General features: G+C 43.0%; 1 protein-coding gene across 1 annotated transcript in view; it reads right to left on the bottom strand.

The window, feature by feature from the left end:
* Positions 1–1,638: 1,638 nt before the first annotated feature.
* Positions 1,639–13,797, bottom strand: part of SUGCT (succinyl-CoA:glutarate-CoA transferase) — a 678,860-nt gene continuing 666,701 nt past the window's right edge. Inside the window, exon 14 of the mRNA XM_019508722.1 lies at positions 1,639–3,251. Within this exon, the coding sequence (XP_019364267.1) occupies positions 3,088–3,251 (164 nt within the window). The 3' untranslated portion in view covers positions 1,639–3,087. The remainder of the gene's footprint in view (positions 3,252–13,797) is intronic.

The raw sequence follows: 13,797 nt of genomic DNA, 5'->3' as shown, positions 1-13,797 counted from the left end.
TAAAAAAAAAAAAAAAAAAAAGCAATTTAAAACTCAAGGGGTCAGATTCTGGGAGTGGGACAACACAGGTTGCAGGATCAGACCTGAGAGATCTATGGGGTCACCCAGTTATTTAAAGATTTTTAGCAGCATCAAGCATGCCTTTTTTCCCCCCAGCCTGTAGACAGTTAGTTATCACCCATTTATTTACAGAATCTCTTGTCCTTATCCTAGCAATAAGTAGCAATTACAGGGTTTGCAATGCCCTTATTCCAAAATAATGTCATGGATTATCTCCTTAAGATGTGTTAACTGCATTTACAACCCAAGTATCCCATGTGTTCAAGCAAGAAAATCTGTGCTAAGAGCAACTGTATCATAGAAAAGTTACAACTTTTCGCAGGAGGAGCATCTGTCATCAGATGTTCAGCTGTCATCAGCCTGCTCCACAGAGGTAATACAAGTAATGGTAGGTTCCCCCCAAGGCATCCATTCAAGTTGTAAGTGAAAATAGCAAGTAGAGGGGCTGATTCTTGCAAACTCCCTCCCCCACAATTCCTTTCTGGGCTCTGCAACCAGCGTGTCCTGATGGGACCATAGCACTGCAGCCCACCAAGGGCCTGATCCTGCTTTTTCTCTTCACTGAAGGGGCTCCAGTGCTGGGGCTGGGACTGACAATCAGCTGATCATCAGTCTCAGCTCCAGCACTGTACCAAGCCCGGTTCAAGCCTCAGGTGTGGTGGTAGGGCTGAGACCAACAATCAGTGAGCTGTGCATGGTAGAGATTGTAGTAAATAATACCACACAACTGCTCAGATCATATTCTAACTTTAATACTGAACAGATTTCACATGTACTAAGTGTTCCTTGTGACGAGGCCCTTAGTATCTGCATGTCAAAATAAGAGAGAGGCAAACACTAAAAAGGGAAGAAAAACTCTATTTGTGTGGGTATGTTGGAATAAATAAATCATGGGTCAGATCCAGTGTTTCAGGTGGTGTAAATCAGGATGGTTCTGTTAAAGTCAATGGAGCCATGCCAGTTTTTCTGAGGGTCTGGCACTAAGGTCTTTCCAATACTTGGCAAAGCCCTGAATAAAGATCCTTTGAAAGCCTTGAACTAAACTGAGCGTGATTTTGCTGTATCTTATTTATGCATTGAATTCTCAGAAATGGGGAAATAAGTGTCCCTCAATAAGTGGAAACAGCAAAGTTTATTTGTAAACATGACCTGATAGTGTGAAATAGTTCTAGCAATAAACAAAACTCAATTTAGTATCGCACTGCCCATTTTATTTGACGCTCGCTGCAAATCACTGTTTTTCTCATTAAGAGGGGTTGCTCCTCTTAGATTAAAGGTGGACTATATCGTAACCCCTTCCAATCCTATTCCCAAATACTAACTCTTCCCCTAGGGTTTTCCTATTCCATTTGACTCTCAAGGCAGATTTCTTTCTATATTTATTTAAGAAGTCACTAGTCCAGAATCTCATGATGCCTTTAACACATGGACAGAGTGTTGAGCTTTATGCCAAGAATACAATGTAAGAAAAAAAATGATTAGTACAACATTGGAAAAAAAACACAGAAAGACACACAAAACAAGCAAACAAATGAACCAAAACACACACACACAGAGCTTCAAAAATGACAACTGCAATGTGTTTCCATTTCAGTTTCATTATATCATAACCATTTTTTCCCCAGAAGGTAATACACAGTTGTGAAGTTCAAATGTAATACAGAGGATGTTGTTTGTTAAAGTGGAAACACAGTGACAAGCTAGTTATAATGCCAGGCCTGTTTCCGATACTTTGGGAGAAATATGGACATTATTTGTTGAATGTCAGTTTGAGTTAGCATTATTTACTTGTAGGAGTAGAAGGGCACTGCCTCACTCCAATGGTACACACAACAAAGGTTAGAGCCTTCCCATGCAGAGTTTACTTTAGATGTAAATTATATGCTTAGACATTGAGGCTGAGGTACTGCCAAATTGGTTTGTGTAGAAGAATAACTGGGTTGCCTTTAATCTGTTGCTTGCTGTTTATGATGGACCAGATTCTTCCACCCCTACTCAAAGTGAGTAATACTTTACTCTGTTAGAAGCCACAGAGTAAGATGTCATTAAACTTGAGCACGGCCAGTAGAATCTGGTCCTGTTTAAATCACAGAAATGGGCTTCTACCAAAAATGTAGATCCAAATCTGAATTTTCCTCATAGTAAAATGGATGTCAGGTGAAGGGATTTGGGTAAGGGCCATTAAAAGAGATATGGATGAGTCCCTGCTCATAGAGCCAGACCCAAGTTTCCTCTAAACATTGGCCTGTGGTGCTCAAATTTGAGGTCTTGGTTTGGGTCCACGTCCAATCAAGGGCCGGGCTGAATAAAAATGCAGAAGACCAGTACCTTCCAATCATGCTCCAACTCTCCACGAGGCTTGGAACAGGGCTCTTCGCTTAACAGGATAAATGCAACAGTTGAAGTTTATTTGTGCTACACACTCTGGGATTGTCATAGCAATGCAAGGCAATGTAAAGCAAATATTTACACAACTAGGCATGGGAATAGAAGGCAGTTTTACAATGGTCACTTCATCCACTGTTTAAATGAAAGCTCCACAAAGAGCTCATGAGCTCAGAAATTCTGTTTAAAATCAATCACAGAGGCTGTCAATTTGCTCAGTTCTTTGATTTCGTGGTCAAATATTTTAAGAAGGAGCTTATGTGCAAATGGAGATGGCAGTGTCCAAATGTTTCAAGGATCTGCTTCTTTTCACCAACTTTGTGTCATTATAGGGACAAACATTTAGGCAATTATCCTCATTATGATAAGAATTATATTTCCCAGAAAAAAAAATATAGGAAATGATTAGCCATGTAGGATTCTGTGATTACAACTTTTACTCCCTCACAAATTTCCTTCACACAGTCTTTACCAGATTGCTTTAATCAATACAACTTTGCTAGATTCATTCCAAACGCACACGGAAGAAAATTAAGAATTGAATTAAACCTCCTCTTCTGAGTTTCCCTGGAAGGAGTTGAAAGAATCCCAAACAGGAGCAAATACAGAAGACTCAGCACGAAGCACTACAACTGAAGTTCTTCATTTGACTTCATGCTGAACCACTGCTCCAGTGTTGAGCAATTCTTCTATGGTGCCATCCTCATATCCCAGCACACCCTTCAGTACCTCTACCGTGTGCTGTCCAATAAGAGGTGGAGGTTTGGGGTCTGACACACTGAACTCGCTGTATCTGACAGCTGGTCCTGTGAAAAAACAGACATAAGGAGACAAAGTTTAAATAAGTAATAGTCGTTTTAAGTATTACTAATTTTACTCATTATGATAATTAAGCACCTGCATTTAATTTCCTGTGGGGATGTTTTGAATTGGTTTAAGGGGTCATTTGCATAATAGTTATACAATGGATATCCCACTATTATTACATTTGGGAAATAAGTTTACCTTTTAAAAAAATCCATTTGCTTGTTTAGGGCAAATTCCACACCAAAGCAATACATCCATAATCCAGTCAAAGAGATGCAAAATTAATTCCTTAAGGGCTGGATCCAATGCCTATGGAACTCAGAGCGTCTTCCCACTGACTGAGCCAAGCCATTTCCACTTGAATTAGCACCATTTTAAGGTAACCGGATGTCCTGGGATGTCTCAGGAAAGATTGCAGTTAGCGAACTCTAAATGCACTAATAGTCAGCAGTAGCAGCCTACTCACATCAGCACATTGCTCAACTCAGGCTAATTTACCCCGCCAAGAAGCCCGTCTGTTACTACATGCCTCAAAGAAGTTGGTAATGAATACAGAATCCTTCACTTTTACTGTAACGTATCACCAATTCATGTCTAGTGATTGCTTGGTGCTGGAAAGGCAATGGAAGTCTATTTAGCTCCTTGTGGGCAAATGTTGACATCACAGCTGGCAATCCTCAGCACGCAGCTAAGAGTGAATGGGTATGGAGAACAAGGTACAACCTGCAATCACAGCTATGGTATATTTGCAAGAAATGCGCAGTGACACTTTTAGTTCTGTGCCTGTTCTGTGGGGAAAATAGAGAATATGAGAGATGCCTACTTGGTTCATTTCTGCCAATCTGAAACTGTGCTTCAAATTCCACAAAACTTTTTTTTTTTGTAAAGGTTTTCGAATGATTTGCAGAAGCATTCCCTCTGGGTTTAATTAAGTCTATTATTACATCCACTTAATAGTTTCTAAACTGTGTCATGCCTACTTACTTCTCTGTTATTCTGAACGCGTAATAGTATTGAATGCTGGTGCTGCCACTTAGGTATGCAAATATATCACCCAAAGCAGTCCTTTTGACTTTATTCTTAAAGGAACATTAGAAACACAAAGGGATAAATTGAAGCTCATGTAAACAATTTTTGGGGAAAAAAAAATCCCAATAATTAGGCACACTTTGTTTAGATGTACTTCTCACTACTTTTTGCAAATATTGAGCTCAATACTCAGGTGTTCAGAATGTGAGACTGGAGCAGGGGTGAGGAAAACAGTGGATCTGGCTGGCAGCCTGACTCCATTTCCCAGAAGCCCCTGCCCACATTGCTACAGCTGGTTTCCATGGAGACCCTAGCAGTGGTGGGACAGGGACAGGGTTTCCATGGAGACCAGCCCCAGCAGCATTGGCAGGGAGCTGCTCCAGGGTCAGGGCTGGGACCTTGTGGCGGTGACAGCATGGTCTGGATCACAGTCCTGCCCTGGCTCCAGACAACACTGTCACCGCCGCAAGATCCCAGCCCCAGAGCAGGTCCTTGCCTAGCTGCGCACCCTGCTAGTGCTGCTGGCCAGTCACAGCTCCACCACTGCTGGGGTCCCCATGGAAACCGGCCACAGCGACACAGGCCGGGGCTGCTGGGAAATAGAGTCCACACCACAGGCCTAATCCAGCCCATGGGCCAGACTTTGCCTGCCCCTGCATTGAAGCATCTGAATGGGTGGCGATGGTGAAGAGCTGGAACAAAGCTGCCTTTCTGGCAGCTCTTGTTCTGAAGGCTGGCTGGGGCCTGAGCTGCCCCCAGTATAGGCTGCGGCAGTCCCAAGGATGCTCTTACATATGATAGTTAAAACAGTTCCCTAGGATCTGTCCCACTGGTTCTTTCTGGCTGTTTAATGCCCCCTTTGAAGAGCGACAGAGCTGTAGCAGAGACTGGTTTTCAAAATCCAAACTTCACATTTGGATATTAAATAGTCTCAGATATTTAGATCTCAAGGACTATTAGATCATCCAATCTGACCTTCTGCATGACGAAAGCCATACACTTTCAACCCCCTAGCCCTGTACTGAGCCCAATAACTTGTGCTTGACTAAAGCATCTCTTCCAGAAAGGAGTCCAATCCTTGATTTAAAGTCATCAAGAGATGACTGTTACTAGCTTGTTCCAGTGGTTCATCCTCCTTGTGGTTAAAAAATCGTGCCTGATTTCTACTTTGAATTTGCCAGGCTTTAGTTTCTTGCCATTGGTTTTGACTTTCATTACCTGGCATTTTCTCCATATGAAGATGTGTGTGTGATGGGCTCACTGCCACAGGGGCAGCCGTGATGCCCCCTAGTGGCCTTGCCACTCCTGCCAGGCTCAAACTCTAATGGCTATCTCCCTAGATAGCTCACCCGCCACACCTTGTTCTTAATATTATAGGTTGTTTCGGGGAGGCTGCCAACAGCCTTAAAGTGAGCCCTAATCCCAGTAGGTTCCCCCTGGGTCTCTCCTGAGGCCCCACTAACCTCAATACAGCCCTCCCAGCTGATAGGTCCCCATGGGCCTGATTAGGCCCCTGTAGGGCCTTAAGGGCAAATTGCGCGGCTCCTTTTCCTCCCCTACACCACACCCCAAGCCTTGCAGATGTTCTCTCTCATTGATGTGACTATTTATGCACATGGCCCCCTTGGGCCTCTGACCCCTGGTCCAGCAACCAGCCCCTCCTCTGGGCTCTCTGACCTCTGGTCCTGCATGCAGCCCCTCTCCGGACTCTCAGGCCCCTGGTCTGGCTTGGCCCACTCTGGGCTCATGGACCCTCTGGCCTAGCTCAACCCTTCCCTGGGCTCTTGGACCTTCCAGTTTGAGCCCCATTTTCTAGGCTCCACCTTCACTCTGAGGGCTTCTGTGTTACCGATTCTCGAAATAGGACACGAGGCTGCCCCAGCAGGGCTCAAGGCTAAACTACTGGTGTAACTTAATAAGAAACACCACTGTCCTCTGGCAGACCCCCCAATCCCTGTAGGCGTTTAACAGAAACAAAGGCCACTTGCCTGTAAACCCAGTTTTTCTCAACCTAGGAAACTTGCCTCTGGTCCCAGACCTGCAGAGTTCCTCAGCCAAAGTCCAGGTCCCTGCAGGAGCCCTGATGCCCTGCAGCCAGGAGCTCCCCACTTCACGTTTGCTGGGGAGAGACTACCTGACTGGTGCAGGCTCTGGGCATGTAGCTCCAGCCTGAGCCCTCTTCTGGTCAGGTGAGTCCCTCATTAGCTCCCCAATGCCACTCTTAAGAAAGCAGGTATGTCTCAGTGCCCTGTGACAATATGGACTGCCATCACCTCAGCTCCCAACCTTAGTTGTGAGAGGCTAACCCGGTGGACATTTTCCCCAGCCATTCAAGCATGTGTGTGGCTCTCTTCTGCACCCCTTCCAATTATTCCATCAGCTTTATGAAGTGCGAACACCAGAACTCAATGCTGTATTCTAATATCACTCTCCCCAGTACCTTACATAAAGGTAAAATCACTTCCCTTTTCTTTCTCCCTGTGTCCCTGATTAAGCATTCAAGTATCAAATTAGCCTTTTTTGCCACAACATCACATCTGGACCCTGTGTTGAGCTGTTTATCCACTGTGAACCCTAAAAGCACTTTTCAGACTCACTGCCTTCTAGGATACAGCCCTTTCCCATTCTGTAGGTACACCTTAGATTCTTTGTTCCATGACCTTACATTTGGCTGCATTACATTGCTTTCTGTCTGAATGAGCCCAGCTTACCAAGCCATTTAGATTGCTCTGTATGGCTAGCTTGTACGAAGTCAAATGCTTAATAAAAAGCTAAGAATACTAAATGTAGCCAGTTACCTTTGCAATTCATCAAAGAATGAAATTGGATCTCTCTGAAAATGACTATTTTTCATAAAACCAGATTGACTGGCTTTACCTATATTTCTTTCTTCACATCTTTATTAAAGGAATCCCATATCAGTTTGTTGCTATTTCATTCAGAACAAATGTAAAGCTACTTGACCTATAGTTGTATAGGTCACCCCCTTTGCCTTTTTCAAGTTAGTGTTCTTCAAGTCTTCTGCAATTCCCCCAGCATTTCAAGATGTATTAAATATAAATATCAGTGGGCCACAAAACTGCTCAGCCAAATCTTTTAGGACTTTTGGGTGCAATTCATCAAGGCTTGCAAACTTCATTTGAAACTTCATTTTAACATCCTTTTAACGTCCTTTCCAGTTATACTCATGAATTTGAAAGTACATCATTCTGTTTCTTCCAAGTACATGTAGAAATATTTAGAAAAACACTTTTCAGTTTTCTGCATCAGTCACAGTTTTACCATCTCTATCTAGTAATGGATCTACACCAGGAGTGCTCCACCTCAGGCCCATGGGGCCATTGCATCTGACCTATGGGACTCCCCATGGGTCACGAATTTAGGAGATGGAGGAGCAGTGGCAATTAATATGGCCACCCTCCCCCCTGTCAAATTCTTACGCTCCACGTGGCAAGTTGGAGCTGAGCCACACCTGCTTCCTTATCCCGCGCCCCCTGCAGCTGGATCAAGGCTGGGCCATGACCCTTCCCCCCCTGCAGCTGTATCAGGGTGGGGTCACACTCCTTCCCTTTCTATCCCCTCCCCATGCTCTCTGGCTGGATTGGGGCCAGGTCAAGCCTCTTTCCTTTGTGGAAACAGGGTGGGACTAGGCTGCCCCATGCTCCCCTCCACGTGGCTGGATAGGGCCTGCTGAACCCACCCCAGGTGCCAGATCAGGACTACCAACTAGATCCAGCCTGCAGATGGACCAAGCACTGCCCATCTGGCCCACCAGGTAAAAATCTTGAGCACCATGCTCTACACCATTCCAAGGACTTCTTTTATTTCTAATACGTATTGGAAAATTCCTCATTGTTGCTCTCAGATTTTCCAGTGACAATTTTTCTATACCTCTAGCTTCCCTTATCACTATTCTACACTTAATTACTTCTTTTTTTTAATTGGTATCTATTTTCCCTTTTTTCATTTTGTTGATGTTATATATAACTATATACCATATTTATTCAAATCCTACAGGGTGTTTTGCCTCATTCAACATAGGAGAAAAAAGCCTCCTCTGGCATTTGAATACTGCCCCTGGGCAGGCAGCTACTGTGGCTCCAGCCCTGACCTAAGGGGAGACTGCACAGTGTGGGGGAAAGGGATCATAGGGAAGACCATGCAGTGAAGACTGCATAGTCAGTGGTGGGAGAGCACAGGGGAGACCATGTGGTGCAGAACGGAAAGGAAAAATGGGAAAGGCAGCACAGTGCAGGGTGGGGAGATCACAGGAGAGATCATGCAGTGGGGAAAGGCAATGTGGGGGAGATCATGCAGCGTGGGGGGTGGAGCATGAGAGAGTTTGCATGGATTGAGGGGAGGAATGCAGGGAAAAATCACACAGAGTGGGTGGGGAGGATGCAGTGTGGGTGGGAACACAAGCAAAATTGTGTGGTTTTGCGGGGAAAGAGACTGGGGAAGACTGTCTGGTGGCAGGGTAGCTGCTGCAGCACTGGCTCCAGCGCCAACCCAAACCCAGGGCTGGAGCTACTGCCATTGCTTACCCCAGGTGGGGCTGGGGCTGGGGCTACCACATGCTCTGTGCCCCAGGCTGAGGCCACAGTCACTACATAGGATAAGCAGCAGCAGTGGGGAGATGTGTCAAGGAAGGAAAGCTGGGGGCTGGCAGCAGGCATAGGGGGGCTGAGTGGTAGGGGGCAGGCACTAAGTGTGGCAAGCAACAGGGGAGACGAGTGGCACCAGGGGGAGTAAGCTGCCTGGGGGCAGGCTGCCTCCCCACCACTGCTGTTTTTCTTGCTACTTGTTCCCCTGCCACTGCAGTAGTGGGGGGAGGGGGAGAGGAATGAATTTAAGACAACCCTCCTATTCTTTGATTCTGTACAAATTCCTTATTTTTCATGTACTGAATCTAATTATTTGAGGGGGCAACTTACATTTGAAGTTGTCTTGAATTTGGGTAAATACGGTATATATATTTCTCATTAGTGATCCCTCATGGTCGATGATGATTACTCCCACAGGTCAAGTATTTCTACCTATACACACACACACACACACACACACACACACACACACACATACATACATATATATACACACGCACACACAAACATTTCTACAGTGCTGTCTTCCCTTCACCACTTAACCAGAATGCCACTTCACCAAAAGTTTTCCTCTTCCTTCCAATTTTCATTCGTATTTTTCTTTTTAATTTTTTCCACTCAGTCCATTTTGCTGATAATTTCTCTTCAGCTTTGGGAACTTAGCCTTTCTGAAACTCCTACTATATATACATTACTTATTGGGACTGTCCTTGTTTACATATATTGAATATAAAGTCCAGTTTAGTTTGTCTTTATCCATTATAATACATTCCAAATGAGTTACATTATGCTAAGGGCAATGATTTTTGTGTTAGAATATTTTTCAGAAATTCTCCTGATACTGTTGGTAAAACCTGTACTTTGCTTCATAGTATGTAGAAAGGGCTTATATAAGCAATCCTAACTGGTGTAAAGGCTCCAGTGTGGGATAGGAACGTCAGTGTATGTGACACATTAGCAAACTTGACTTATAACTGTAATAATATGTAGTAAGTGACAGCTTTGTTTAAGGAGGAAGTACAGCTTCATATTTATGGACGTGAAAAATATACAGAAAGAACCATATGTAAGGTGATATCAACCTGAAGTGCTTCATCAGAGAGAGAATATTGCATAGTAGTATCTGTTTTTAATTCCTTTCATGTTTCACATGTTAGGCAAACAATCAATTCTTAAGTAAACATTTGTTCTTCAGTAACTGTATACTTGTCTAAGTGCAAGTAAATCCATCCCAAGTGCCTTTCTAGCACCACATAAATCATATATTTTCCTATTTCATTTGATCAGCTCTCATCTATAAACAAAGTGCACAACATGTTCTGATGGTATACATAGCAAGAAGATAATTTAGCATCCTCGGGGAAGCTTCTTTATGAAAAGTGACTATAAATATAGCACTGTGTACTTCCATATTTATTTCCTCTCTTTGACCTCCAGTAAGACATTTTGTACACTTTGCTTTTGAATTAGAGCTGATAAACAGAAAGGAAAAACACAATTTATCCACCAATTTCTAAGTCAGATGCTGTCTGTGACAAGCAGCCATACTTTTACCCCAACTTCCAACCTCACATGTTTCAACTTGGAGCTGAAAGTCAACTAAAGCTCTTTTCTTCTTGTGTCACAACCAGTAATATAGGATCTAGAGACAAAATTCTGTCCACAGTGACACCTCTCTAAGCTCTAAAGCAGGGGTAGGCAAAATACGGCCCGTGGGCCAGATCCAACCCTCCAACTGCTTGGACCTGGCCCATGGGTGGGTGGTGACTCTGGCAACTGCATGATGCTGGGCATCCAGGGCTGCCACCTGTATGGAAGCAGAAGCGTGAATGCACCCACAGCTGTAGCACACAATCCTCCCTCCCCCCATCCCCTGAGTTTTGGAGCTACCAGCTGCTGGCCGTGTCCACAGCTGCTCAAATATGGCTGGCAGCTTCCAGGTCAGGGCTCTGGCATGGGGATGGGGTGTGCTACAGCTGCAGCTTTCAACCACAGCAGTAGCACCCCCCCATCACTATTACCCCATGCCCAGAGCCTCAACCCAAAAGCTGCCAGCTATATATGGGCAGCTGTGAACATGGCCACTAGCTGCCAGGTCTGGACTGGGAGGGCAGAGCAAGCTACAACTGCGGGAAGATGGACTCTAGCAGTGGGGAGGAGGGGAGAGATGGTTGAGGTGTGCTAAAACTGTGGGCAGGTTTAGGCTTTTGCGCTGGCCACGGTTGGGGTTGTGGGGAGGGAAGGAAGGCGAGAGGGAGAGGTGTGGCCTTCGACAGACACCAAAATTCATGAAGTGGCCCACCAACCCAAGTAATTGTCCACCCTTGCTCTAAAAGATATAAAGGGATATATATGACTGGCCCTAAAATAGGAACATAGTAGGGCTGTGTGAAATTTAACTGGCTGTTTCATTTCAGCGCTGTTTTGACTCATTTCGAGCTCAAAACAGTGAAATCAAAATGAAATGAAAGGCTTTGAAACAGCCTCAAAACAAAACAATGGCAATCAAAACATTTTGAAAGTTTCAAAATGTTTTGAGTTTTGAAGCTGGAGTTGCTTGCAGTTAAAGAGAAACTAAGGAGAGCGAGGAGGAAAAGGGGGGAAGGACTGCTCTCATACTGACGTGTAGCTGCCCAGTGACTGTGATCCTTCCCTGAGGTCCCTTCCAATCCCAGTGCTCTGGGGGAGGGATGGAAAAACGGCATAAAAAGCGTTGTTTGAACTGAGCTTTCTCTGTGCCTTCACACTTACAAGTGACACAAGTTTTAATCTGAACAGTCTGAGGTGCAGTTTCCCAGAACCCCCTGTACCTATCTCCTTGAAACCTGGCACGCATCATGGCCTCAGAAAGGGCTACCAGCCCTGCAAGTTACATCTGAATCAGAGACAAAAAGACAATATAATAGGCAGTTTTGTGCGTCCCCATTATAGCCTATGGGCGAAACGGCGAAACAGCTTGGGCGAAACGAAAAGGAACAGTGGTTTCAAAATGAAACAAAATGCAAAATAAAACACTGTCCTGGTGAAACAGAAGTCAAAATGAAACAGTGCTGTTTTGCACAGCCCTAAAACATAGTAAATTATTGAGCTGATGATACTCAAGAAGTAAGATAATCTAGCTCCTATTTCTTATATACATTTCTTGTGTTGGCCACTGAGTGTGAAAAGCAGCAAAAATTAGGTTTCTGTCACTAATGCCAGCAGCTCTGTTTGTGAGTACACATATGGAGAACCACCGGTTTACAAAGTAAGAGCAAAACCAACCTTTAAACAATGAATGACCTAAAAGTTTCAAAGATGTAATGAAACTATCATGGTACATCTACACAGACCTGTCTGTGTTTCTATCTAAAGATCCAGATAGAGCAATAGAGAGATCTATAGGCAGACTGATAGACTGACTGGTGTATGTAATGCCATAACAATTTTATAACTACTTTGAATCTTTTAGGTTTTTACTGTTAAAAGGTTTGTTCTGCTCTGACTTACAAAACTACATTTCTCTACATGATCTAGATAGATAGATATAGATATTTCTGTATAGAAATACTGTAATAGTTTTATTGCTACTTTGAATTATCTATATATATCTCTATATATCTATATATATATCTCTCTCTCTCTCTCTATATATATATCTATATCTATAGATATATATATATAAATACACCTACAAAACTAATAGAAAGTGAAGTCTATAGATAACACTAAATACATACATACATATGTAGTTTTGAAAGTTTGTGTGTGTGTATTTAGTCTTATCTATAGATTTCCTTTGCTATATATTCAGCCTTTTGGAGGCCCTTCTGAAAACAATATATTCAGTCTGACCTATAGACTTTACTCTCTATTATAGACTTTGTAGGTGTAATTTTTGACATCAAGCAGCTCTGAATAAGATCTTTATAGAGAGAAAAATGTGTGGTGACATTGAAATAAAATAAAATACTAATCAAACAATTTTGAAGACAAAGGCATTTAAGGATGTTCTTTAATTCTAGACATGACTTATTTATCATACAGAAACAGATTTTTACAAATCAAAAGTGCCTTCATGTATGCTTCCACGAAAAAGAATTTCAGAACTGTTCTTAATAGCATCTGCATATCTGATATCAAGAAACCTTAAAATGCATTTCTTATATATAATGAAAGTCAAATCATAGAAACAAAAGTTTTACTTGATTCTGCAAATTGCTTTAAAAGAATTCAGGGGAAAGGTTCCATACCAGTATACTAAAACCAAACCAGATGTAAGTAACTTTTAAGTATAATGTATACAGAGCTATAGCAATTTTAAGAAGAGAGTGGATTTTTATTCTTCTAATTGATAAATGAGGATTCCTGTTCTCATTTGTTGTGCAGTAAGATTGTAATTTATGAATCTGTTAAAAAAAAAAAATCAAATGTATACCATATGGAAAATGTATTTGTGAATATGCTACTTTATCTTCTGAATTTACAAGTGTAATAAACAAGAAGAGAAGGGGTTAATGGGAATTTCAAAGCTCATATAGTCCTCATGGCTGTACCTGGCAGCTGGGCAGCAGGTCAGCAAACACCTATATAAGATTTAGCTATCTTTTAACAGGTGCTGGGGTAATTCAGTCAGTGAGGAGACTCTTGAGGGAAGAAACAGCTCAGGTGGGAGAAGATGGGAATGGACCTAGTTCCTGTGCTAGGATATTGTTCATTTTATTTGGAATTAAAGACATTGAAAACCTGGGATAGGTGGGACTAAGTGTGACCTTGATGGATGACTGAATAGAAGACAGAAGAGGTAGAAGATGCAAGATATGCTACAACAGTTAGCAAGGAGTGCCAAATGAGGGCTACTATCTGCTCACCATGCACAGCCACAAGGGAGCCACTACATGTCGAGGGATCCTTCCATACCTGCAAGAACAGT

The sequence above is a fragment of the Gavialis gangeticus genome, unplaced genomic scaffold (assembly GCF_001723915.1).
Source record: "Gavialis gangeticus isolate Ggan-Ray unplaced genomic scaffold, GavGan_comp1, whole genome shotgun sequence".
NCBI classification, from domain to species: Eukaryota; Metazoa; Chordata; order Crocodylia; family Gavialidae; genus Gavialis; species Gavialis gangeticus.
Note: the sequence above shows the minus strand (reverse complement) of the source record. Positions and strands in the feature narration are given on the sequence as shown.